Source organism: Plectropomus leopardus, chromosome 18 (genome assembly GCF_026936395.1).
Source record: "Plectropomus leopardus strain MGB_pleo_1.0 chromosome 18, ASM2693639v1, whole genome shotgun sequence".
NCBI classification, from domain to species: Eukaryota; Metazoa; Chordata; class Actinopteri; order Perciformes; family Serranidae; genus Plectropomus; species Plectropomus leopardus.
This window is the reverse complement of record NC_142193.1, coordinates 11,322,642-11,346,091: the sequence shown is the minus strand read 5'-3', so window position 1 is coordinate 11,346,091 and position 23,450 is coordinate 11,322,642. Positions and strand designations below refer to the sequence as shown.

Sequence of the window (23,450 nt, the reverse complement as noted above, 5' to 3'; positions counted from 1 at the left end):
TTTTACGTGAATGCATTCACAAAATAAAAGTATAATTGTTTCTGTGTCAGTATTCGCCAACAGAGTACACGGGACTCAGAAAGATTATTCCTTTTCTTTTTTTTTGAGAGAGAGAAAAGTTGTGTAATAGATTAAATGTATCCTTTAAAAATAAACTTCACCAACCATATTGTTGAAAAAAAATATTAGTTAAAGTAAGTCCAGAACAATCAACATGACTGTCCGTTAGACATATTGCTTCCTTGCAACAACCATCCAACCATCTCACCTCCAACAAGAATATCAAACATGACAAGGCAGACGTGATAGCATACTCATTCTTCCGAAAAAGGCATACAAAATATAACTTTTTAATTTGACGAAGTGTCGAATTGCGCAGTGAATACTGGGGTATGGGTTTTAGGTTCGAGGCGGTTTCAACATAATAATAATAATAATAATAATAATAATAATAATAATAATAATAATAATAATAATAATAATAATAATAATAATAATAATAATAATAATGCGTTTGAAAGGTCGATACTGTATTATCGCCGGAGGGGGCAATAATGAGCCCAACAATGAACGCTGTCCGCCCTCAGAGGTCAGTAGAAGAAGAAAGCCGGAAGCTGTTTCTCAAGCGCATGGCGCTATTCGAGAAATTATTTATCTTTTGAATACATACCCAACTTTTTATCCCGTTTTGCAGGGACTATTTGTTGACCGGTTTATAACAGAAAACAGGTAAGCTGGTTTTGCAGTCTGTAAGTTTTAGTTTATAGCTGTGAGCTAACGTTAGCAAACATTAGATAATAACGTAGCTGTAACGTCGCCTCCAAGTCATTCATTTCTTCACCTGTTAGCCGACTAGCATGCTAGTGTTTGGCTTGCTAAGAACATTGCGAACACAAGAAAAAAGAAGTTTGTTGTTCAGAAAAACGTCTCTGAAGCCAAATTTTAATTTGAATGTTTGCCAACGGAAAGCTGCTGTAAGCTTGGTGAATAAATAACGAAACTGATGGTGCATATTATGCTACGTGCAATGTTAGCATTGGCATTGGTGGTAACTGTAAGGAGCTACTTTTAAGTAGTTAGTGAGTTTAGTTAGTGATAGTTATCACTGGATTCTGAATCGCAAGAAAAGTCTAATTCACATTGCAGGGCAAACTAAGGAGACGTGAACGTGACTACATTATTGTTGTATATTGACTCACATAGTTATTACTTTTTAAAACTGCCGTTAGCTCACCTATGTGATACAAGTCTAGTTGTATCCGCTCTGCACACTGAGAGAGATAGTATGGTTATTTAACATTAATCTTCAGTCTTTCAGCTGAGTTTTGTTGCATTATTCGTCGGGGTTGGTTTTCATTCATATATTGGCTTTACCAAAAAAGTAAATATATTGGTATTTTCTCCTCTTTCAGTTCTCTATAAGATGGAGGCTGATTTGTATGATGAGTTTGGAAACTACATCGGTCCAGAGCTGGACTCTGATGACGATGAAGATGATTTGGATGCAGAGGACAGGGACGTCGACGAGGTACTCTTTAAAATATTTTTAAAACAATTATGAAGTGCTTTAATTCTTTATGCAGTATGTAAACACACGCCATGGTAATAAAAATCTCTCCTTGTGCAGGGGGATGAAGATGATGATGATGAGCCCGCTGATGCTGATGAGGATGTCCCGGGTATGGAGGTGGTCCTGCACGAGGACAAGAAGTACTATCCGACAGCAGAGGAGGTCTATGGGCCTGAAGTGGAAACTATTGTCCAGGAGGAAGACACACAACCACTCACAGGTGAGAAACAAGAACAGTGAAATCATGCACATTTGTGATAAAACTGACGTATTTTTTTGATTAATCGATAAATTGAAAGAAAAAATGAGGGAATGCTACATTGAGTGATTGTTTACAAAAAAAAAAGGAAACGTGTAGAGTTATTCATGTGAAAGAAAAGGATTTATAGCTATAATCAGAGTGCATTGGATACTTTTTTAGACTGGCAGCTTATACCATGGACCTCTATACTGAGTAAGCTGGGACAGCTATTGCTTTTTATTTTAATTAGTGAATCGTTTTGCCATAAAATGTCAGAAGATAGTGAAAAATGCTCTACATAATTTCCCAGAGCCCAAGGTGACGTCTTCAGACAGTATGTTTTATTTATCTAACAGTAAAAAAAAATCCCAAACTATTCTGTTTATAGTTGTATATTGAAAAGAAAAGCATAACATTCTCACATCTAAGACGCACAAAACCATTTAATGTTTGATTTTTTTTGCTTTAAAAATTACTTAAAGGATTATTTGATCATCAAAATAGTTTCCATTTAATTTTCTGTTAATGGACAATTTTCTAGTGCAGCTCTAGTGCATAAAGGATTTGGTCAGAAGATGTCACATATTTCTGATGGTGTGTGATGGATGCTAATACATCATGTGCTGTTAAAGTAAACGTGCGAACACTGTTTTCTCTCCTCTCCAGAGCCTATCATCAAGCCTGTGAAGAATAAGCAGTTCACACTGATGGAGCAGGAGTTACCTGCCACTGTTTATGATATGGAGTAAGTCATTTTGAATAATCACTCTTTTTTTATTTATTTATTTTTTTTGGCCTAAAAAGTCTGAAGGTGCACATTTTCATTTAGACAATAGCACTCAACTGGATCTTGTGTATTTCTCAGCACATATGTTTCATTTACATCTGTGTACTGTCTGTCTTTCAAGCTGTGATATCTCTCCTCTCTTGTCAGATTTCTTGCAGATCTGATGGACGGTCCTGAGCTAATCCGTAACGTCACGCTGTGTGGTCACCTTCACCACGGCAAGGTTAGAGCGTGCTTTACGGTTGCCTCTGGCTACATTTCTCTTTGAGCTGTGTATTTCTACTCAGGGCTCTTCTGTGGCATTTTGCCAAAGAGGACATGTGCTCCTAAGATGAAAATTTTAGGAGGATAGGAATGTTTTGGAGCATATGCTAATAGCACGGCTGCATGTTAGACTCCTCTGCGGCTCACAGGGATCTAATGAATGTGTTTATCCCGTTCAGACGTGTTTTGTGGACTGCCTGATTGAACAGACGCACCCAGAGATCAGGAAGAGAGATGATGTGGATGTGAGTGTTGACTGTTACAATAAACCTATCTTTGCATCTTTTATTGCAAATAAATTCTGCATATGACTGCAGAAACTAATATGACTTGTAACTTTTTCAGCTGCGATACACAGACATCCTCTTTACAGAGCAGGAGGTGAGTGTTTGGTTTAATTGTGGCATTTAATCATGTGAATATGATCCACAAAAAATACAGTTTAATTAAACAACTTAACTTATGGGAGGTCGCAGGTTCTTGTTTTAAGAAAATATGATTTTACATGTTAAATCCATGTTTCCCTTGCTGTAGAGATTATTTCTATTTTGTGCTTTTTCCAAAGAGAGGAGTTGGTATCAAGAGCACCCCTGTCACAATGGTACTGCCTGACTCCAGAGGCAAATCCTACCTTTTTAACATCATGGATACACCAGGTATTTTGCGCTTTCTTTCCTGAATTTTTGGGTTTTGGTTTATCATAATAGAAAGTAATGTAAACTTTGTGTCCCCCTCTAAGGCCACGTGAACTTCTCTGACGAGGTCACATCCAGCATCCGAATCTCAGATGGTGTTGTCCTCTTCATAGATGCAGCAGAAGGAGTGAGTCACTTACATTTTTCTCTTCCGATCTTCTCCCAGTCCTCCACGTTCTATGCATATATGTAAAGGTTCTTCAACCTTCTTATAACTCAGACCTTTGTGTATCTCTGCCCAGGTGATGCTGAACACAGAGCGTCTGATCAAACATGCAGTTCAGGAGCGTATGGCCATCACCATCTGCATCAACAAGGTGGACCGGCTCATTGTGGAGCTCAAATTGCCCCCCACAGATGCTTATTATAAACTTCGCCACATTGTGGATGAGGTCAATGGTTTGCTCAGGTAATACTTGAAACCCATAATGTCCACAGTGTCTGCAGAGCATGGATGGCTTCATATGATGCAGTACTATATTTTGGGGGGGTAAACTAAAACATTTTGTTTTCACTATGAGGTTACAGAGAGAGCAGGAATATTGTATGAATGGCATTTTCTTAAATTGTTAAGCCAAAAAAAAGTTTCTAAAATAGGATGAACTTTTGTCTTCATTGACAAAATCAGACACATCATGGTTTGTCATTTCTCTTCCCTCTCAGCACATACTCCACAGATGAGAACTTGGTTGTGTCTCCTCTCCTCGGAAATGTGTGCTTTGCCAGCTCTCAGTACAGTATCTGTTTCACTCTGGGGTCCTTTGCAAAGATCTATTCGGACACATACGGTAAGACTCTTCAGCACACGCTCTCATAAACAACAAACGCATCTTTATCTCATCTCGTGTGTACTGTGCAGTTTAAAAGCCGTGGTTATACCAAACACCTCCTGTATACTACCCTTAGAAACCGGTGTACATACTGTATGTACATGTGCCTAAACCGTAGATCTGTTTAGCGTTTCCATCGCAGACGGTGTTGGTGGGGTTGTTACCGCATAGTAATAGCTGCGTCATCCAGCGCTCACCATGTTTCGTCTTCATAGGTGATGCAGAGGAATATCTGCACCTCACTGATCGTCTCCAGAACAGGGTTGCGTGCTGACGTTTTCAGAACAAAAGAGATCAGACTGGAGTATTTACAATCTCTGTCACAATCATTAGGATATTAAAAATAATGTGGGATTGTGCATTGAGTCCTTGTGGAACAACTGTTGGTTCTGTATTTACTAATTATCAGATTATGTATCTTTGTGCTGCTCAGATTTAGGTTTGAAAAGTGAGTGAAAAACAGTTCTCCACAGATCAGCGTGGGATCGAAAATATAAAAGATACATTTTTGAAACACATACACATTTAAAAAGGAAGAAGACATTAAAAAAACCTGCTGCTGGAGGAGAAAACATTTAATTTACAGTATTTTTAGCCCCCCCCATTTTAATCAGATTAGTGTGCTGGGTACCTCACCAGGGGTGAAGAAAAATGGGATGAAATAGAACAATTCGATTGGTAACATCCAAGACCTTTGATAATGGAAATGCACAATAAGCATTCTAATGTTTAAAAAACGGAACTGAACCGGACTGCTTGGTGAAAACGAGGCATAAGGTGCTAATTAACTCCTCTCTTTGTATTTTCAGGTGACATCAACTACAATGAGTTTGCCAAGAGGCTTTGGGGAGACATTTATTTCAACCCCAAAACGTGAGTAACTAATTTGTGTTTGAATGCTTATTTTTAATGCTAAGCTGGCTTTCTCCTTTAAAAACATTATTATGGCATTGATTGAGCATATTAATGAATGTTTTATTTTTGTTTCTGGCCATTTACAAGACCCATCCCTCGTGGGATTATTTAGACTCATTAACTAACCACATTCCCAACATTCTGGCATGTTAACCCACCATCCTTTAACAAGACATGTAAACCAGACATAAACACCATCCAGACAAAAATATGAACCTCCCACAAATAACACTCCAGAAAAGAAGGATGTCTCACAATGGGCAAGAACAACAAATATGCAATTCACAAATACAAACTAGACAAAGTTTACATGCCAGTGCCAAACACTGAATATTTGATCCAGTTCATAAACCAAAAGTCTGCAATCCATATAAAACGTTTTTGGGTAATTTATCTGATATGTTAATTCTCTGCTTCTGTTCTACGTGTTAGGAAAAAATTCAGACATTTATCAGAAAGAATTTTTATTAAAACTTGATTTCATTTTTTCTTCCCTTCAGCCGCAAGTTCACAAAGAAAGCTCCCAGCAGTAACTCTCAGCGCAGCTTTGTGGAATTTGTCCTGGAGCCTCTCTACAAGATCCTCTCACAGGTCGGACATGTTTAACGTACATCCTGTGTCACAAGACAACACGGTTAGCTCAATACTTTCAGGCGCCAATGGGCTCGGTATGAGTGTGTAATCCTCACGCAAATCCTCTTTGTGTGTAGGTGGTTGGGGATGTGGACACGTCTCTCCCCAGAGTTTTGGATGAGCTGGGGATCCACCTGACTAAAGAGGAACTGAAGCTGAACATCAGACCCTTGCTGAGGCTCGTCTGTAACCGCTTCTTTGGAGAGTTCACTGGTATGGCTGGATTTATTATTATCTATTTTTTTTCATTCGGTTTGTGTTACTGTCTTTGTGTTTATAATTTAGTTATATGGAGAATGTAGCTTCATAACAACACTGAGGCTGTCTTACTACTTTACATGATATATCTACTCATGATTGTAATTTTAATCCTAAAATAAATGGTCATGCTTTAGTATACATGTTAAATAAATAGCTTTGGTTAAATGATTTCAATCCGATTTCAATCATTTTGATCAGAGATTCAAGCTTAAGTGTTTATTGGACGCTAAATAAAGTGATCCGATAAGATGTGCGTTTACATGCACCAAAGCATTTTATTCAGAATATGTTTTTTGTCTTGTGCAAAGTGGTTCTGACCCCTGTGAAGCATGTAATCTGTAGGAAAAACAGAAGTTTTTTCCCCAAATGTTTTCAAAAAAATTCAATGCAGACTTCTGATAGACACTACAATTTATTAATGTTTCTTAAAAGTCTTGTATGCAGGCTGCTGCTAGCGACAGACGATTGGTGCAGTGAGTGAAACTTTGCCATTCATTGTGCTTGGTTTAAAAGTTTGCATTCCTTCACCTCTGCAGCAGCTGCTCATCTTATCCAATGATTTGATCATGTCTGACCAGATCGACAGATTAATTATCCACGCTGAGACCCAAACCCCTTCAACTGCTGCTGTGGAAAAAAAAACTAGTGACAAACTCTGTCTTCGCTGCGTTCACAAACCAAAAAAGCATTAATAGAGCGCTAGGTATTTTTAAATTCATAAACAATTCTATGACAAAATCAGCAGAGGGTGGTGCATAGAAACAGCTGTTGCAGCATGCTTTTTACGATGCATGCATCCCCTACATCATCTATTGTTTCCCTTCATGTGGGGTAAACAAGCACAGAAAAAAAACTTTTTTTAATTCAACCAGAGAGAAACAGATGGATTAAGCATTTAGATAACTATAAGGCACTAATATTTCCCACTGAATGGATTACCAAAAGTTTACACTACCCCTCTCAACCCAAGACTGGGTCAGTCTCTTACGATTGAATAGTTACATAAGGCATTTCCATTCTGACTGAGCTATTATCCTGATTATTTGTGGAACATTAGAGTTCATATAAATGTAAAGTCAAGTATGAATCTCTCCCCTGCAGGCTTTGTGGACATGTGTGTGCAGCACATCCCCTCACCACAGGAGGGTGCTAGGAACAAAATAGAGCACACATACACAGGAGGTCTGGACTCGGACCTGGGGGAGAACATGGCAGAGTGTGACCCTGATGTGAGTATAATGGAAGCAGAGCAGAAGAGGCTTAGTTTATTGGCTGGTGAGAAGCAGATGCGGCACTTAACTGCAAATAGATGCAATCTGTTTCTAGTCGTCGTCAATAGTGTCATCCCGGCTGCTCTTACAGATTAAGCCAACGGGCTGTTTTAATTGGCTTGAAATGAACAAGCTGTTAATTAAGCCAGTTTAAGACAATGGCGGACATTGATCACAGTTTTCCAAGTTCCATTTAAAAGTCTTACTGCCTTTTACGGAAGAAAGTGTCATTCGAGTGGTAAGACTTTCCTGCCCTATTTCCTGCCTCTCTTATCCCTCCGTCCTGCTCACCTCATGTCTCCTGCCTCAGGGTCCTTTGATGTGTCACACCACTAAGATGTACAGCACAGAGGACGGGGTTCAGTTCCATGCGTTTGGCAGGGTGCTGAGCGGGACCATTCAGGCAGGTCAGCCCGTCAAGGTTTTAGGAGAGAACTACACCCTTGAAGATGAGGAGGACTCCCAGGTCTGCACTGTGGGCCGTCTCTGGATTTCAGTTGCCAGGTAGGCTGCGGCAGCTCGGCTTCCAAAGTTTGTAGAGTCCAAAATCAATGATTGATTGTATTAAATCTTACTTTTCCATAGGCTTGCTGCGATAGTCGGTGGTACCAGTGCTGTGTTATTTGGGCACCAACCGATTACACTACTTGCCCACCGTCGTTTTGTTTTAAAGACAAACAGCAGACGGTACAATTATAAAGCGACAGCAATGTTTCCCACATTACTAGAATCTATCTGTGGTGGTGTGCGTGTGTGTCCCCTTGTATTATTTTGTTTCCCCTTTCAAAATTCAGAGTTTTTTGGGTTCATCAACAGAGCGTAGGCAAAACTCTTCATGAGTTTTTTTCTTTCCCCTCGGCAGCAGTTTGAGGAGTTTGAGTCGCAGGGTGGGTAATTGATCTGTTGATTGACACTGCTGTACAGGCACGTGAAAGCAAACTTTGAAACCCAAATATGTAGAGACATATGCTGATATCGTGTTGGTCCACCTCAAATCACTGAATGTGTGGAAAACCCTGACATGAAGCTGCAGCAGTAAGAAATGTAACTTACAACAGCACTCAAATATTGAGCTTCATTGAAAAATATTCCCTCTTGTAGAAAGTCTAATCTGAAACAAAACTTAATTAAATGGAATATTTACCATATATGTTTTAGATACCAAATAGAAGTGAACCGAGTGCCTGCAGGCAACTGGGTCCTCATTGAAGGTTGTGACCAGCCAATCGTCAAGACCGCCACAATCACAGAGCCCAGAGGGAACGAAGAGGTGAGACATCAGACCGAAATACCATCAAGATCTTTAAGAATACCTTATGAGAAACAACATAGTTGACATTTTTTACTTTCTCTGGCAGGCTCAGATTTTCAGACCGCTTAAGTTCAACACAGCATCAGTTATAAAGATCGCAGTGGAGCCCGTCAACCCCTCAGAGCTACCGAAAATGTTGGACGGACTGAGGAAGGTCAACAAGAGCTATCCGTCACTCACTACAAAGGTACGTCAACATGCAAGTGCAGTAGTGGGTCGAGTCGTGTATTTTAGCAAGATTATAAAAGGTATCAGGCTTGCATTGTTTGTAAATTCAAACCTCTGTAACACAAGCACAATAAACTACTAAGTAACCAGGTAATAAATGAGACAAATGTGGATCTTAAAGGAAAGATTAATATATTAATATGAAAAGTAAGAACTGATCTCATCAATAATTGTGTGATTGTGTTTCATTGTCTTTCAGGTGGAGGAGTCTGGAGAGCACGTGATCTTAGGCACAGGAGAGCTCTACCTTGATTGTGTCATGCATGACCTGCGCAAGATGTACTCTGAGATCGACATTAAAGTAATTATTCCTACTTCTTACAAAAAAACAGCCGTAACTTAACGTATGACACAGAAGTGCAGCATGTATTTATTTTTTTGTGTAATTATGCTCATGTTTGTCCACAGGTTGCCGACCCTGTTGTGACTTTCTGTGAAACGGTTGTGGAGACGTCGTCACTGAAGTGCTTTGCTGAAACGCCGAACAAAAAGTGTGTATCAAACATTATCTTTAGATCATATGACAATGAAAACTGAAAATGAGTGAAATTTTATTTTAGATGTGTAAAAACAAAAAGTTCAATCAGTTCCAACAAATAGGCAGAGTACAGTGAAAAGCATGTTCCGTATATTCCATTTACAAGCTTTGACATGCCTGAAAAGGAGCAGGAAGAAGTTTACACTTATTTAATCTTACCCCTGCTCCACAACTCAGTCATTTTTCTACATTTTAAAGAAATATATTACTTATACAAATATATATGCAATATATTTCTTCAAAATGTAGACAAATGACTCAGTCACATATAAATAAGTACAAGTAGAAATAAGCTTTCCTTGCAAGATTATTTATAGAAGTCGAAACTCACAGCTGTGTTATAATATTTACTTGAAGTTTCTGATTGTCTGCATGAAGTGATATTACGATTGTTGGATGTTGTATTTCAATTTGTGCACTGTTTGGAGTCACTGTCAGTTAGTTCTTCCCTTTGGCAGAGTGTCTGCCCGACCCAGAATGAGTGATTGACAGCTGTGTGATGTGATTGACAGGAATAAGATCACCATGATTGCTGAGCCCTTGGAGAAGGGGCTGGCCGAGGACATCGAGAACGAAGTGGTGCAGATCACGTGGAACAGGTATGATATCACCATTTCTCAGTTAATTGAAAAGATATGATGTACCTTTCATGTTATAAATATTGGTAGATTTCTCGTATTTCAGTCTGATATGGTAGTAGTCTTATTAATTTCTCCATTTGACAGAGCCATTCTGACTAATCATTTATTCTGATCATTTCCTTGGTTAGCGGGGATAAATGAGCTGACACGTTCGAGTGATGATTGGTTCTTTAATTAAATGCTGTCACTGAAGAGGGTAGGAGATATAGAAATGCCCAGGGCTGATATGGTCATTTTAAGTATGCAGTTATTGGATTTGTGGGTAATACTCCCCCTAAATATATATATGAATATATAGGTGTGTTACCCAATTTTCTAGCCGTCTTGCATGGACAGAGAGGTTTCCACTGTGTGGTCTTCATACCATCAATTTTCATTTTTAAATTGGAAGTTACAGCCATGTGTTGCTATTTGATAAGACAGCGTCAAATCAGTCTGGTGTGTCGTGTTTGGTTTAAGTTGAATTTCATTTAGGTCACATTTTCTGAGGTGTGTTGAAAACTGTCAGAATTGCAGAACAAAGTGACAGTAAAAGTGTATATCTGCTTCACCACGTCAGTTTGAAAGTGGCATCAGAAACCTCACTTTCAAACTGACATGGTGAAGCAGATATACACGAGTTTAAAAAATGTCAAACACATAAGTAATGAGTAACAATAAAGTATCAATAAAAAGTGATGGAAAAAAATGTGCATTACCGTTACACACCAACTTCCACCAATTAGCCACAATGTTAAAACCACTGTCAGGTAAAGAGAATAACATTGCTAATCTCATTACAATGTGATGTTTTTCTGGGAAACTCTGGGTCCTTGCATTCATGCGATTGCCACTTGGCATGCACCACCCACCCAATATTGTTTGATACTAAGTACACCCCATTCATGCCCCCCTAATGTTCCATGCTAGACCACAGAACAGCTCAAGAATGGCCCAAGGAATGTGGCAAAGAGCCTCCAAATTCCCCAGATCCCAATCCGATCAAGCAAACTTGAGACAGGCCAGTGCCCCAGAGCCAAGTCTGATCAGGGTGCGGCCCTCTTGGTTAAGCTTGGCTCTGACATTTCAAGACATGGACACACACTGAGTCACAAAGTGGGCTACCGTGTCCCACTGATGCTTGATCAGATTGGCATGTGAGGACTTTGGAAGCCATGGTGACGCCTTGAGCTCTTTATCACGTTCCTCGGGCCATTCCTGAGCAGTTTTCGCCATGTGGCAGGGCCTGTTGTCCTGCTGGGGGGGATCACTGCCATCTGTGTGCCATTGCCATGAGGGAAGATACTTTGTTTGCAATGGTGTTGTGGTGGTTAGTGGGTGCTGCATCCACATGAATGCCAGCACCCAAAGTTTCTCTGCAGAGTTTCACACTCTAAAGAGATGGTCGATATTATTGACTTCATCTGTCAGTGGTTTTAATGTTGTGGCTGATTGGTGTATTTTCTTATCTAAAAATTGTGAAATAGATGTATGAGAATTTCTGTATTTAAGTATTTAAGTGAAGAACAGCCGTTTGTACTTCATGACGAGTGTGTGCTCTTTAAAAATCCTTCTCCAGATATTGATCAGTTCACTCACAGTAATTGAATCATGCACTAAAAGCATGCATGAATTTTCCCGTCTCTGTGACATGATGACCATGCGTCAGTATGTGTGTGTGTGTGTGTATGTGTGTGTGTGTGTGTGTGTGTGTGTGTGTGTGTGTGTGTGTTCTGCTTCAGAGTGGCTTCCTGTCAGTCCTCAGCTCATCTGTTAGGCCATCTGGACCCAGCGGTGCCAGCATAGACTAGCAATGCCAAAGAAGTGACATACTTCACACACCATTAAACTGAACCTCCGCTCTACTCCTCCTCTTCCATTAACCCCTCTGCCCCCAGATCAACCAATCTCCTTAATGTTTCCACTGACACAATGTGCAGACGTGCTTTCAACCAGTGGCTGTTTTGTTTCCTCATGGCAGGAAAAAATTGGGGGAGTTTTTCCAGACAAAATACGACTGGGATCTGCTGGCCGCCAGGTCCATCTGGGCCTTCGGACCGGACACCACGGGACCAAATATCCTTGTGGATGACACACTGCCCTCTGAGGTGAGTTTTATACCTGCCATGCAGTTTAATCACATCTAAGTAGGTTTAGGAAATATACATTAACTGCTGTGTAGTGCTTACTCTGAATGTTTAGAGTAGTGTAGATGTGAGTAACAAATGTTTTGATTTTGGATTATGTTTTTCATGTATTATAACATCCCAGAGTCCGACGTGATGCCGTCAACTGATCTGTTTTATCAGACCAACAGTTCAAAACTCCCAAATATTCATTTCACAAACAGTAGAAACAGCAAATCCTCAAACATGAGAAGCAGGATCCAGCAAATGTTTGTCAGTTTTACTGGATAAATAAGTAAAACAAGTAATCAGTGACAGCACTTTTTCATGATTTATCTTCTGTCATTTGACTAATAGGTTGAGTTATCATTACTAATGAGCCAGCCACCTCTTTGAATGTATAACTCAGGTGACAGTAATTATATTATTTCTAATTTATGACAGTAATCATACTATTTCTAATATATGACAGTAATTATATTATTTTTAATTTAAATTGTAATAACGCCAAACTTTGCTATTGTTAACTTTTGATGTCTTCTTTTCTCTGTAGGTGGACAAGGCGCTGCTCGGCTCAGTCAAAGACAGCATCGTTCAGGGCTTCCAGTGGGGCACCAGGGAGGGACCTCTGTGTGATGAGCGTAAGTTCCTCCTCTGTCTCTTCCAGCCCCTGAAACATAAGGAATAAGCCTTTGTTCTCTGTAATGGCATTGGTGCTGAGATTTCCTCTTTTAGCATTGGGAGTAGAGTTTAATTCTGTGAAACTGGATTCTCGGGAATACATATCCAAACTATTCCACGAGAATTCTAATAATGGGAAAACAGAAAGCACTAGTTACGCTCCAGGCGTAAACCAATTAGGTGAATATATACATATACGAATCAAGACAGAAATACTTAATGTAAGCCCTTTACATCCTCTCGTGTTCACAGAGTCAGCAGGAATGCAGAACTGAGCAAAAACTCACTGGTAACGTCTTTTGGCCCACCAGTTTCATTTATTTTAGGCTCTACCTCCTAAATCAGGCTGACACAACATGGTGTCTGCTACCAGATTTGTGTGGAAATATTTCAAAAGATTAAACAATGAAGAGAAAGAATACGTTATTCATCTCATTTTAATAGAATGATTATGAAAACACCAAATTGCCCGCTTTGATGTGTTTGATTTGTTTATTCAATGAATAATTCAGGGTTCCCATGGTCATGACACTCCTGGAAAAGTTTGAAAACACTGTATTTCAGGCATGGATATGGTTTGTAAATAACAATGCATTAGAAAACTTATGAATATACATTGTTTTGACTATTGTTTAAAATATGTTCATGAAAATGTCTAACGTTAAGCAAAATATGTTCCTAGTATTACAAATTAAAAATATATTGCTGCGTAGCGTGACTGTAAAATGTCACCAGTAGCATGAATTCATGTTGCAGTTACATTGAGATTGACAGGATCTACAGCTCTGCCCCCGAAAAAGGGGCACAGCCTCGAGGTTTTGCAAAGCACCCGTCTGCAGCCTTCTGGTCTATTGGCATATACAGCGGATTTGTCAAATGAGCAAGTTAGCAAGGGCTAGCAGTTTGCTTTTCTGCAAATGTCTGAGAGTGTTTAATAATGCGTGATTGATTTACTGTAAAGGCCTTTATGAACTCATGAAAATGGGATAAAATATATGAAGTTATGAAAACTTTTGAGAATTTGTTGGTAAAAATGTGTGGGAACCTGGATAATTGTCAAAAGTCATTTCTATGAGGTTCTCAGCAGACATACATACTTACACATTGTGCACACAGTAATAATTTTTCCTCGTCAGTGTCATGTTTCCATAACTCTGTGTTTCTGCTGCCCCCAGCCATCAGGAATGTCAAGTTTAAGATCCTTGACGCAGTCATTGCGCAGGAGCCGCTCCACAGAGGAGGAGGCCAGGTCATCCCTACAGCCAGGAGAGTGGTATACTCCGCTTTCCTCATGGTGAGATCATCCTCCTTAAGCCTATTCTTCTCCTCAGCTGCCATTAGCTCCTCCCGACTTCATTTTCATCCTCACTTTCTTTAATGTTCCATTACCGTGATTACGGTTTGGATTCTGCTGACGTGCGTTCTTTTTAATTGTAGAGCGTTACGTTTCTCTTTCACAATTTTGGCTTCTTCCCTCGTCTCCTTTCACTGTCCTTCATCATAAATCCATAGGTCGGCAGTACATGGGCCTGCCATACTGTTTTTTTCCCAGGCTTTTGTCCTTCCTCTAATGTATGGGCTCCCTTGTGTCGCAGGCCACTCCAAGGTTGATGGAGCCCTATTACTTTGTGGAGGTTCAGGCTCCTGCTGATTGTGTGTCTGCCGTCTACACAGTGCTGGCTCGAAGGAGGTCGGTATATAATTATGATACCATCATTGCTGTGCATCTCTCCCCTTCTCTCCCTCTTTCTCTCTCTCCTTCTCTTTCCTTTATGTCATTACTGCAGTTGAATTGTTATTTACGACAACTATTGCACGTCTGTCCGTCCTGGAAGAGGGATCCCTCCTCAGTCGCTCTTCCTGAGGTTTCTACCATTGATACCCCCCCCCAACGTGCTGTAAACCTCTCTGAGGCAAACTGTCATTTGTGATAATGGGCTTTATACATAAATTTGTATTGAAATTGAATGATACCCTCTTTATCCTGAAACTAGTATCAGCCCAGACAGAAAATGAATGCACTGACAATGACCCCCAATAATGACATACGGTATTATTTTTTATTTTTTGGGGGCGCTTTTTGCCTTTTATTTGATAGGACAGATTAAGCGTGAATGGGGGAGAGAAAGGGGATGACAAGTAGCGAAGGGCCGAGGGTCTACCCACTGAGCTACTGGGCGCCTGAAATATAGGAATTTAACTTTTTTTAAAACGTGGTCTTGTGTTTGTCCTCTAACAGGGGTCACGTCACCCAGGATGCACCTATTCCAGGGTCTCCTCTCTACACCATAAAGGCGTTCATCCCGGCCATCGACTCTTTCGGCTTTGAGACAGACCTCCGCACACACACACAGGGGCAGGCCTTTGCTCTGTCTGTGTTCCACCACTGGCAGGTAGACAAACCAGCTTTCCTCCTAACATCAGCCAGCTTTCCTTTGAAATGAACACAACACAGGAAATCACCACTACTGGTATGCCATTATAGGAAGATGGGTGCATCGAGAAAAACAGTTGGTCGTTGTAATACTCCAGTTGGGAGCCATCAAACCATATGCACATATCAAGAGTTAATGGTCGCTGTAATCATCTGGCTGCTCATTTGGCTATAAAGAGATCTCTTCCTAATCTGATTTTAATGAAAGTGATGCAGGACAAAATCCACAGTCCTTGTTATGTGCAAAAATGTATCTAAATTTCAACTGTAGCTAATATGAGGCCACGTCAGACAGAACAAGTGGGTATTTTTTCCCCTAAAGTTAAAGGCATTTTTGTGCAAATTCCTCCCATATCCTTGCAATGCAGCTCAGCAAGGAAACAGTGTCCTGGGAAACAAAATAAGGAAAATTTGTACTAAAATGGATAACTTAAAAGAATCATACCAAGTTAGTTTGACTGACTGCTTGTTAAAGACATATGTGAGCTTCAAAGTAACTTCAAATGCGCTTTTGCACAAAAAGAGGAATTTGGAGTTTCTCTTCCAACTTGTTCATTGGAAACTGATTAAAAAAGCTTGGAAAGTAGAATAACAGTAACAAATAACTCTTAGTATTACATATTGGCATAGGAGTAAAGATTTCAGGCAGACGTAAAAAATGTCAACGAGGTCAGTCGCGGTAACTACTTCTGTTGGACAATATACTGCCCCAGGAAAAAACGCAATAAACGATAATGTAATTTTGAGACCATATTATGTTACTAATATGATAATGTAACAGCATAAAAATGCCAACAAACTCTTTTGCACTTTCAAAGAGCAGTGAACTTTTAATTCTTAGGAATATTCAGACATGAAACGTGAAAAAAAATATAAACATGTTTTCAAGTAATTAACACCTGTTAATATATACAAGAACATACTTATAAAAAATGACATTACCTTTATAGGTAGCCCAAAATGTTTCAGTGTGAGACTTAACACCAAATGATGCCTCTTGTAACTAACAAACTTCAGGAAGCTTCAGGAACACTCTGCTGTCGGTTCCCTGGGGGGAAGTCGTACAATGATCTGGGAAACCCTGCTGTTTATTATCATGATGGCTTATGTGAGCAAGTACGCTTGTAAACACAACAGGCAATTTTGAGGTCAGCAAAATGATCATGGTCATGTCCATACATTGTACAATAAGATAAATTAATTATCGCGACTGGCCACCTAATGACGACCTCTCCTTCAAGGCCTAAGGTCATTTTTTTAATGTACCTTTTGAGGTGACCAGATACTTATTTCAAGATCAAGAAGACACTTACAGATCAGCTACAGATGAAACAAGTAAACATTTTCCACCTACATACAGTAAGAAGCTATTTGTGGGTGTACATCCGAAATTTATTCACATGGCAGCTGTTGTCAGATATATTGAAACCTAAAGTGTTAACAGCTTGCTGCAAACACTCACCTGCCTGCATCGTTACTCTGACAAGCAGCGTCACAGGAACTGATTCAGACACCTCAACAAACAAATCAAATTAAGAATAGCACTGTGAACATTGCACATTTGTTTTTCAGATTTTAAACACCCCTACTCTTATGACAAATCAGATTTTTCAATTTGGTATCCCTCTGTCACTCGTACACATATTCACACGCACCAACTCTCACACACGCAAAACTGTGGCAGCTTGTACAGCAGAGTGACCAATCTCGTGCACATCCCAGCCATTCTGGCTAAATTCATTTTGATGTGGAGTGTTGAGTCATTACGTTTTGAGTATAATGTAGCAGTCTCTGTCTATGCCTGCCATGTCTGACATGTGTTTGTGTCTGCACTTTGCGAAGCTGTGTCAGTGAAAATTAACTCCACTTAGAGAGGATTAATACTTTACAGCAAAGTCATTCATCTGGAAAGAAAAGAGGGGTTTTCCTCAGTACAAATATTTCATGTTTTATCCCCTTGAGGTGAAAATACAAGTGTTTGACAAAAGACTAGGCATGAATTATTTATTTAAAGGCTTGTCCAAACACTGGATAAAAAAAGATGTATTGTAGAGTGATCCTTTGTGACTATACAGAATACAAAAAAAACCAACAAAACATTGACTTTTTTTTTTTTTACTTTACAGGAGCACAGATGGGTTTTGCAGTAATGTCAGGAAATTTAGTTATTGTCTGGCATAGTTGTGTCAGGGGAGTTTTTAAGTGCAAATCACGACACACAACTTGCTTTGTAAACTAAATATGAAGCAAAGCGCTAAATACGGAGGAAAGCAGTTATAAAATCAGATTTCCCCCGGGATTATTCCTGAAATTTTTGCTCCAGTCAGCTGAAATAGACCATTCCATTTATGCAGCCTAGTGTGATTTATGTCCATATCACCCAGTCCTAGATTGTCAGTCCTAAACAGAAAATGCCTTTTTCCCCCAGAAGACACCCGCACGGTCCAATGCCAATCATTCTTCCCAGATTACTTTTTTAAAGGGCAGATACAGAGTTCTTACCAGATACAATCGACACCCTGAGTTATCTCTTCTGCTTTGGGCTTCAGCAGATATTATTCCTATTGGCACATATTGATTAAACTGCCCTAGAAAATAAGAATAACAAGGGAGTCTCTGAACTGTGCTGTTTGCCCCATTAAACCCAAGAGTCTGTGTGTGCCTCCCTCATTAGTTTGATTATGCACTGCCAGTATTGGCATGCAAACAGCACAGTGTTGAGTTACTGTTGTTAGCAGCTCTCATCCATGTGTGGATTGGGCTTTAGCCACTCCATTGATTATTTTTTTTCCCTTTTCCTCCTGTTTAATCTTTGCCAGAGGCAAGGAACGTCTTATTTAGTCCAACGTTTTCCAGTTTCAACCCTCCCCTTCCTTTCTTTGCATTTAAAAGGGGGTGGATCATGTATCCATGGCAATCACATTTTGAAGGTCATATCAAATAATGGATTTAGTGAATCATTTTAAAAGCCTGTGAACACTTGCTTCTTCTAACTCAACCTGCTAACACTGCATTGATGCAGCGTTGGTCACAAACTGTGGGAGTGTGCATGTTGCTTTTTTCCATCACATTGATGGACACAGTCCTGACTCAGTAACAATGGGACAGATCTGCAACCGAATCAAATATGCAGTGAAAGGTCTAAGCCAAGATTAGAAGTGTCTACTCAGTTTGTTAAAGCTCAAAATTTGATGTGTGTTGTCAGATTGTTTCTCAGATAAGGCCTTTACTGGACTTCCTCTGTTGAACGGTCAAAGCTGCCATTCCCTCGCTCTCTCTGGGTTAACTTGATTTTACATTTCCTTTCAGATCGTCCCTGGTGACCCTCTGGACAAGAGTATTGTGATCAGGCCTCTTGAGCCTCAACCTGCCCCTCACCTGGCCAGAGAGTTCATGATCAAGACCCGAAGGCGCAAGGTGAGCCTTTTGTCTGTCCATCACTTTTGGATTGTCCTGTCCTCGTGAAGGTGATATCCCAAGAACATGTTTCTAGAAAATTTGGCACAAACATCCAGTTGGACTGAACGGTAAACGATTTTGGTGATCAAAGGTCAAGGTCACTGTGACCTTGTCTGTCTAATTCTGGTTGCTCTGTTGGTAGAGCAGGTGCCCCATGTACAGAGGCTGTGTCCTCACCGCAGCGGCCGCGGGTTCGAGTCCAGCTTTGGCCCTTAGCTGCCGGTCATCCCTTCTCTCTCTCCCCCTTTCACGCTATATCTGTCCTATCAAATAAAGGCACTGAAAACAAAAAAGCCCAAAAAGAAGTGACCCTAAACTTGGGTGCCTATTATCAAACTGATCAGTTTGCAGATCGTCTTTGCTACTGGGGGAAGATGCGTGTGAAGCATCCACATTTTTTTAAGAAACTGATTTAAATTTTAAGTACAACTTGACTGATATGAGGAGGCAAACAACTGCAAGGTGGCAATTCTAGTTGTACATTTGTTGCTAAATGTTCCTTTTGCAAGACTGATGTCCTGTATCTTTTGCTCTACAGGGTCTGAGCGAGGATGTGAGTATCAGCAAGTTCTTCGACGATCCTATGTTGTTAGAGTTGGCCAAACAGGACGTGGTCCTTAACTACCCCATGTAAGATTCCAACACATAATGGCAAACCATAACTGCAACGTCAAAACCTCCACTAGTCACTCAACAGCAAACCTTACTTTTTTTGTGGCACAAAAAACTCAGTGACCCGAGTCAGGTCACTCAGTGATTATTCTGGATCTCCAAAGACTCCATTGCCATTTTATGACCTTGTCTCCCATTTCCTACTGGAAATCCCTCCCCCACTAACAGTTAAAAGATCTGAAAAAAAGAGAGACCACCTAGATCAATCATTAAAGCCCTCCTGTTGAAGAAGAGCTCTTTCTCTTTCCTTTTAGAAAGCAACTTTCAAAATATTGCAGAAGTTTGTCTCATCTTTCTTGTTGTATTTTTGTTTTAATGTACAAATTATCACTGTTTTGTAGAATAAGAACTTCAAAACCTTAAAAAAATGAATGTCATTGATTTGGTGTGTCTTAATAAAAGAAGTCTTTGTAATTCATAGAATGATTCGTTGTTCTGAACTGTCTGGGACGGAAACCACATCTTCACAACGATGCTACAGTTGAGGGCTTCTGTAGTTGAGTTGGAGTTACTTATTGTGTAATTGTCAGTTGGAAAGCTTGAGTGCAGTGGACTCAGTTCTGTGTCTGGGTGGAGACTTGAGCCTAGTTGAAGCTCTGCTGATGGTGTGAGTGACTGTTGTGTCTGCTTAGGATGCTTTGTGGGTTTAATAAGTGAATTAACACGCAACACTGATATATTAGTTCTATTTTTGAATCATTTCAGGAATCTTTATGTGCTGAAAATATATAATCTGTAACACAAAAGTGTGCAACAAGGGAGGCTTTCAGGGGAGCTGAGCTCCCCTTAGCTTCCCCGTAACTCGGAACAACAGACTCGCACTTGCTGGATACGCTCGTCGGCCAGCAAGATGAGGAACATTTGCACCTCTTCGAGCGACCACAGCGTGATCTTTCTTATTGCCATTTTTGGGGAAAAAAAATGCTACAAACCTGCGGCTGCTACAATAGCTTTGTTGTTTGTGCTGTGCAGGGTATTTGTGCATCACGCGCATTGATGACGCGGTGACGTAGTGATGATTCTGGCGGACCATCAATTGTCTTCAGTGTTTCACGCCACCTTTTAGTACCTCATAGTACCCGGTCGATGCGGCATGTCGAAGATGACAGATGTCACTAAAAAAAACACAACTGTTAATCGATATATTGATTAAATGAGCAACATCAATTCAAAGAGTAAACGGCGATCCATATCATCCCCTTTCAGTTGCGCCTTTATTTTGAAATTCTGTAAAATGAAAAAGCATGTCGAAAAAATGACCAAAAATGATGTACCATTGTATGGCAAAATTGTCAAAATATGATATGTCCAAAAAACTGCTGAAAGCCACATACAATGGCATGCCGAGACACACCATAGCATAGGATGTTGCAAAAAAGCCAAAAATACTATAAAATAACAAGTCGAAAACCACCCGAATCCACCCCTCTGTCGCTCTTCCTGAGGTCGCTTCGTTTTTTTGTTCCCCCGTTACCGGGGCTCTTTTTCAGGAGTTTTTCCTTAGGTGATGTGAGGGTCTAAGGGATGTTGTACGCTGTAAAGCCCTCTGAGGCAAACCGTGTTTTGCTTTATAAATAAAATTGACTTGACGCTCCTTTGAGCCTAATCTCAGCCAAGTTGTCAAACTTTCCTTCTATCAGCTCTGCAATATTGCCAAAATCTGACCCTCTCTCACACCCTCAGCTGCTGAAAGACTAACCTCGACCTAATTTCCTCCCATCTGGACTACTGCAACTTACTCCTTTTATGGCATCAGTTCCAGCTCCATTAATAGACCCCAACTAGTCAAGAATGTAGCTGCCCGACTCCTCACCTGCACCAAATCTTGGCACCACATCACCCCAGTCTTAAAAAAACGTTACTGACTTCCTGTCTCCCACCGTATTACCGTCAAGATCCTGGTCCTCACCTTCAAAGCCCTTCACCTTCTGACCCCCCTTACCTCACTGCCCTCCTCTCCCCTTATCAACCCTCACGGTCCCTAAGATCCGCCTCCACAAATCTCCTCTCCCTAGCAAGACATGTCCCCAAAACAGCTGAAAACACCTCAAAACAGCATAAAACAGCATGCTGAGACACGCCATAGCATAGAATTTTGCAAAAACTGAAATAAACATCATAAAAATGGATGTTGAAAAAATGACCGAAAAGGCAAGGCGAAAAATTGCGAAAAATGTCAAAAATGACATGTCTCCAAAACAGCTGAAAACACCTCAAAACAGCAGAAAATATTGTGCCGAGACACAACAAGGCATAGAATTCTGCAAAAACGGCCAAAAACACCATGAAATCGCATGTTGAAAAAATGACCAAAAATTACATGTCCCAAAAACAGTTGAAAATCCCTCAAAACAGCTTAAAATAACACGCCAAGGCGTGCCATAGCATAATATATTGCAAAAATTGCCCAAAACACCATAATAAATCATGTTGAAAAAATGACTGAAAAGGCAAGGCTATAGTATGGCGAAAAATGTCCAAAAATGTCATGTCCCAAAAACAGCTGAAAACACCTCAAAACAGTTTAAAATAGCACGCCAAGGCGTGCCATAGTATAATATCTTGCAAAAATTGCCAAAAACACCATAAAAAGAATGTTGTAAAAATGACCAAAAAGGCAAGGCTATAGTATGGCGAAAAATGTCAAAAATGACATGTCTCCAAAACAGCAGAAAACACCTCAAAACATTTTAAAATAACGTGCCAAGGCACGCCATAGCACAATACCTTGCAAAAAACTGCCAAAAACACCATAATAAATCATGTTGAAAAAATGACCAAAAAGGCAAGGCTATAGTATGGCAAAAAATATCCAAAAATGACATGTCTCCAAAACAACTGAAAACACCTCAAAACAGTTTAAAATAGCATGGCAAGGCATGCCACAGCATAATATGTCTCAAAAAATGCCAAAAACACCATGAAATAGCATGTTGAAAAAATGACCGAAAAGGCAAGGCTATAGTAAGGTGAAAAATATCCAAAAATGACATGTCTCAAAAAAAGCTGAAAACACCTCAAAACAGCTTAAAATAGCGTACAAGACATGCCATAGCATTATATCTTGCAAAAATTGCCAAAACACCATAATAAATCATGTTGAAAAATGACCGAAAAGGCAAGGCTATAGTATGGCGAAAAATGTCCAAAATGACATGTCCCAAAAACAGCTGAAAACACCTCAAAACAGTTTAAAATAGCACGCCAAGACATGCCATAGTATAATATACTGCAAAATTGCCAAAACACCATAATAAATCATGTTGAAAAATGACCGAAAAGGCAAGGCTATAGTATGGCGAAAAATGTCCAAAAATGACATGTCCCAAAAACAGCTGAAAACACCTCAAAACAGCTTAAAATAGCACACCAATGCGTTCCACAGTGTAATATATTGCAAAAATTGCCAAAAACACCATGAAATAGCATGTTGAAAAAATGACTGAAAAGGCAAGGCTATAGTATGGCGAAAAATGTCAAAAATGACATGTCTCCAAAACAGCTGAAAACACCTCAAAACAGTTTAAAATAGCGTGCCAAGACATGCCATAGCATTATATCTTGCAAAAAATTGCCAAAAACACCATAATAAATCATGTTGAAAAAATGAGCGAAAAGGCAAGGCTATAGTATGGCGAAAAATGTAAAAAATGACATGTCTCCAAAACAGCTGAAAACACCTCAAAACAGTTTAAAATAGCATGCCAAGACATGCCATAGCATAATATCTTGCAAAAATGGCCAAAAACACCACGAAATAGCATGTTGAAAAAATGACTGAAAAGACAAGGCTATAGTATGGCGAAAAATGTCAAAAATGACATGTCTCCAAAACAGCTGAAAACACCTCAAAACAGTTTAAAATAGCGTGCCAAGACATGCCATAGCATTATATCTTGCAAAAAATTGCCAA

The 23,450-nt window shown here is 39.9% G+C and overlaps 1 protein-coding gene across 1 annotated transcript; it reads left to right on the top strand.

The window, feature by feature from the left end:
* The first annotated feature begins 569 nt into the window (after positions 1 to 569).
* On the top strand, positions 570 to 19,960 carry eftud2 (elongation factor Tu GTP binding domain containing 2). Its single transcript, XM_042505205.2, has 28 exons — positions 570 to 729; positions 1,413 to 1,528; positions 1,628 to 1,790; positions 2,478 to 2,556; positions 2,746 to 2,821; positions 3,042 to 3,107; positions 3,208 to 3,243; positions 3,428 to 3,518; positions 3,602 to 3,684; positions 3,800 to 3,966; positions 4,221 to 4,345; positions 5,197 to 5,260; positions 5,803 to 5,893; positions 6,013 to 6,148; positions 7,298 to 7,425; positions 7,778 to 7,971; positions 8,626 to 8,737; positions 8,826 to 8,966; positions 9,207 to 9,308; positions 9,416 to 9,498; positions 10,058 to 10,144; positions 12,147 to 12,273; positions 12,845 to 12,932; positions 14,148 to 14,266; positions 14,568 to 14,662; positions 15,212 to 15,365; positions 18,716 to 18,823; positions 19,404 to 19,960. Exons 2-28 carry the CDS (start codon positions 1,424 to 1,426, stop codon positions 19,497 to 19,499), a joined length of 2,916 nt encoding a protein of 971 aa, XP_042361139.1. The 5' UTR covers positions 570 to 729; positions 1,413 to 1,423; the 3' UTR covers positions 19,500 to 19,960.
* The last annotated feature ends 3,490 nt before the right edge of the window (positions 19,961 to 23,450 follow it).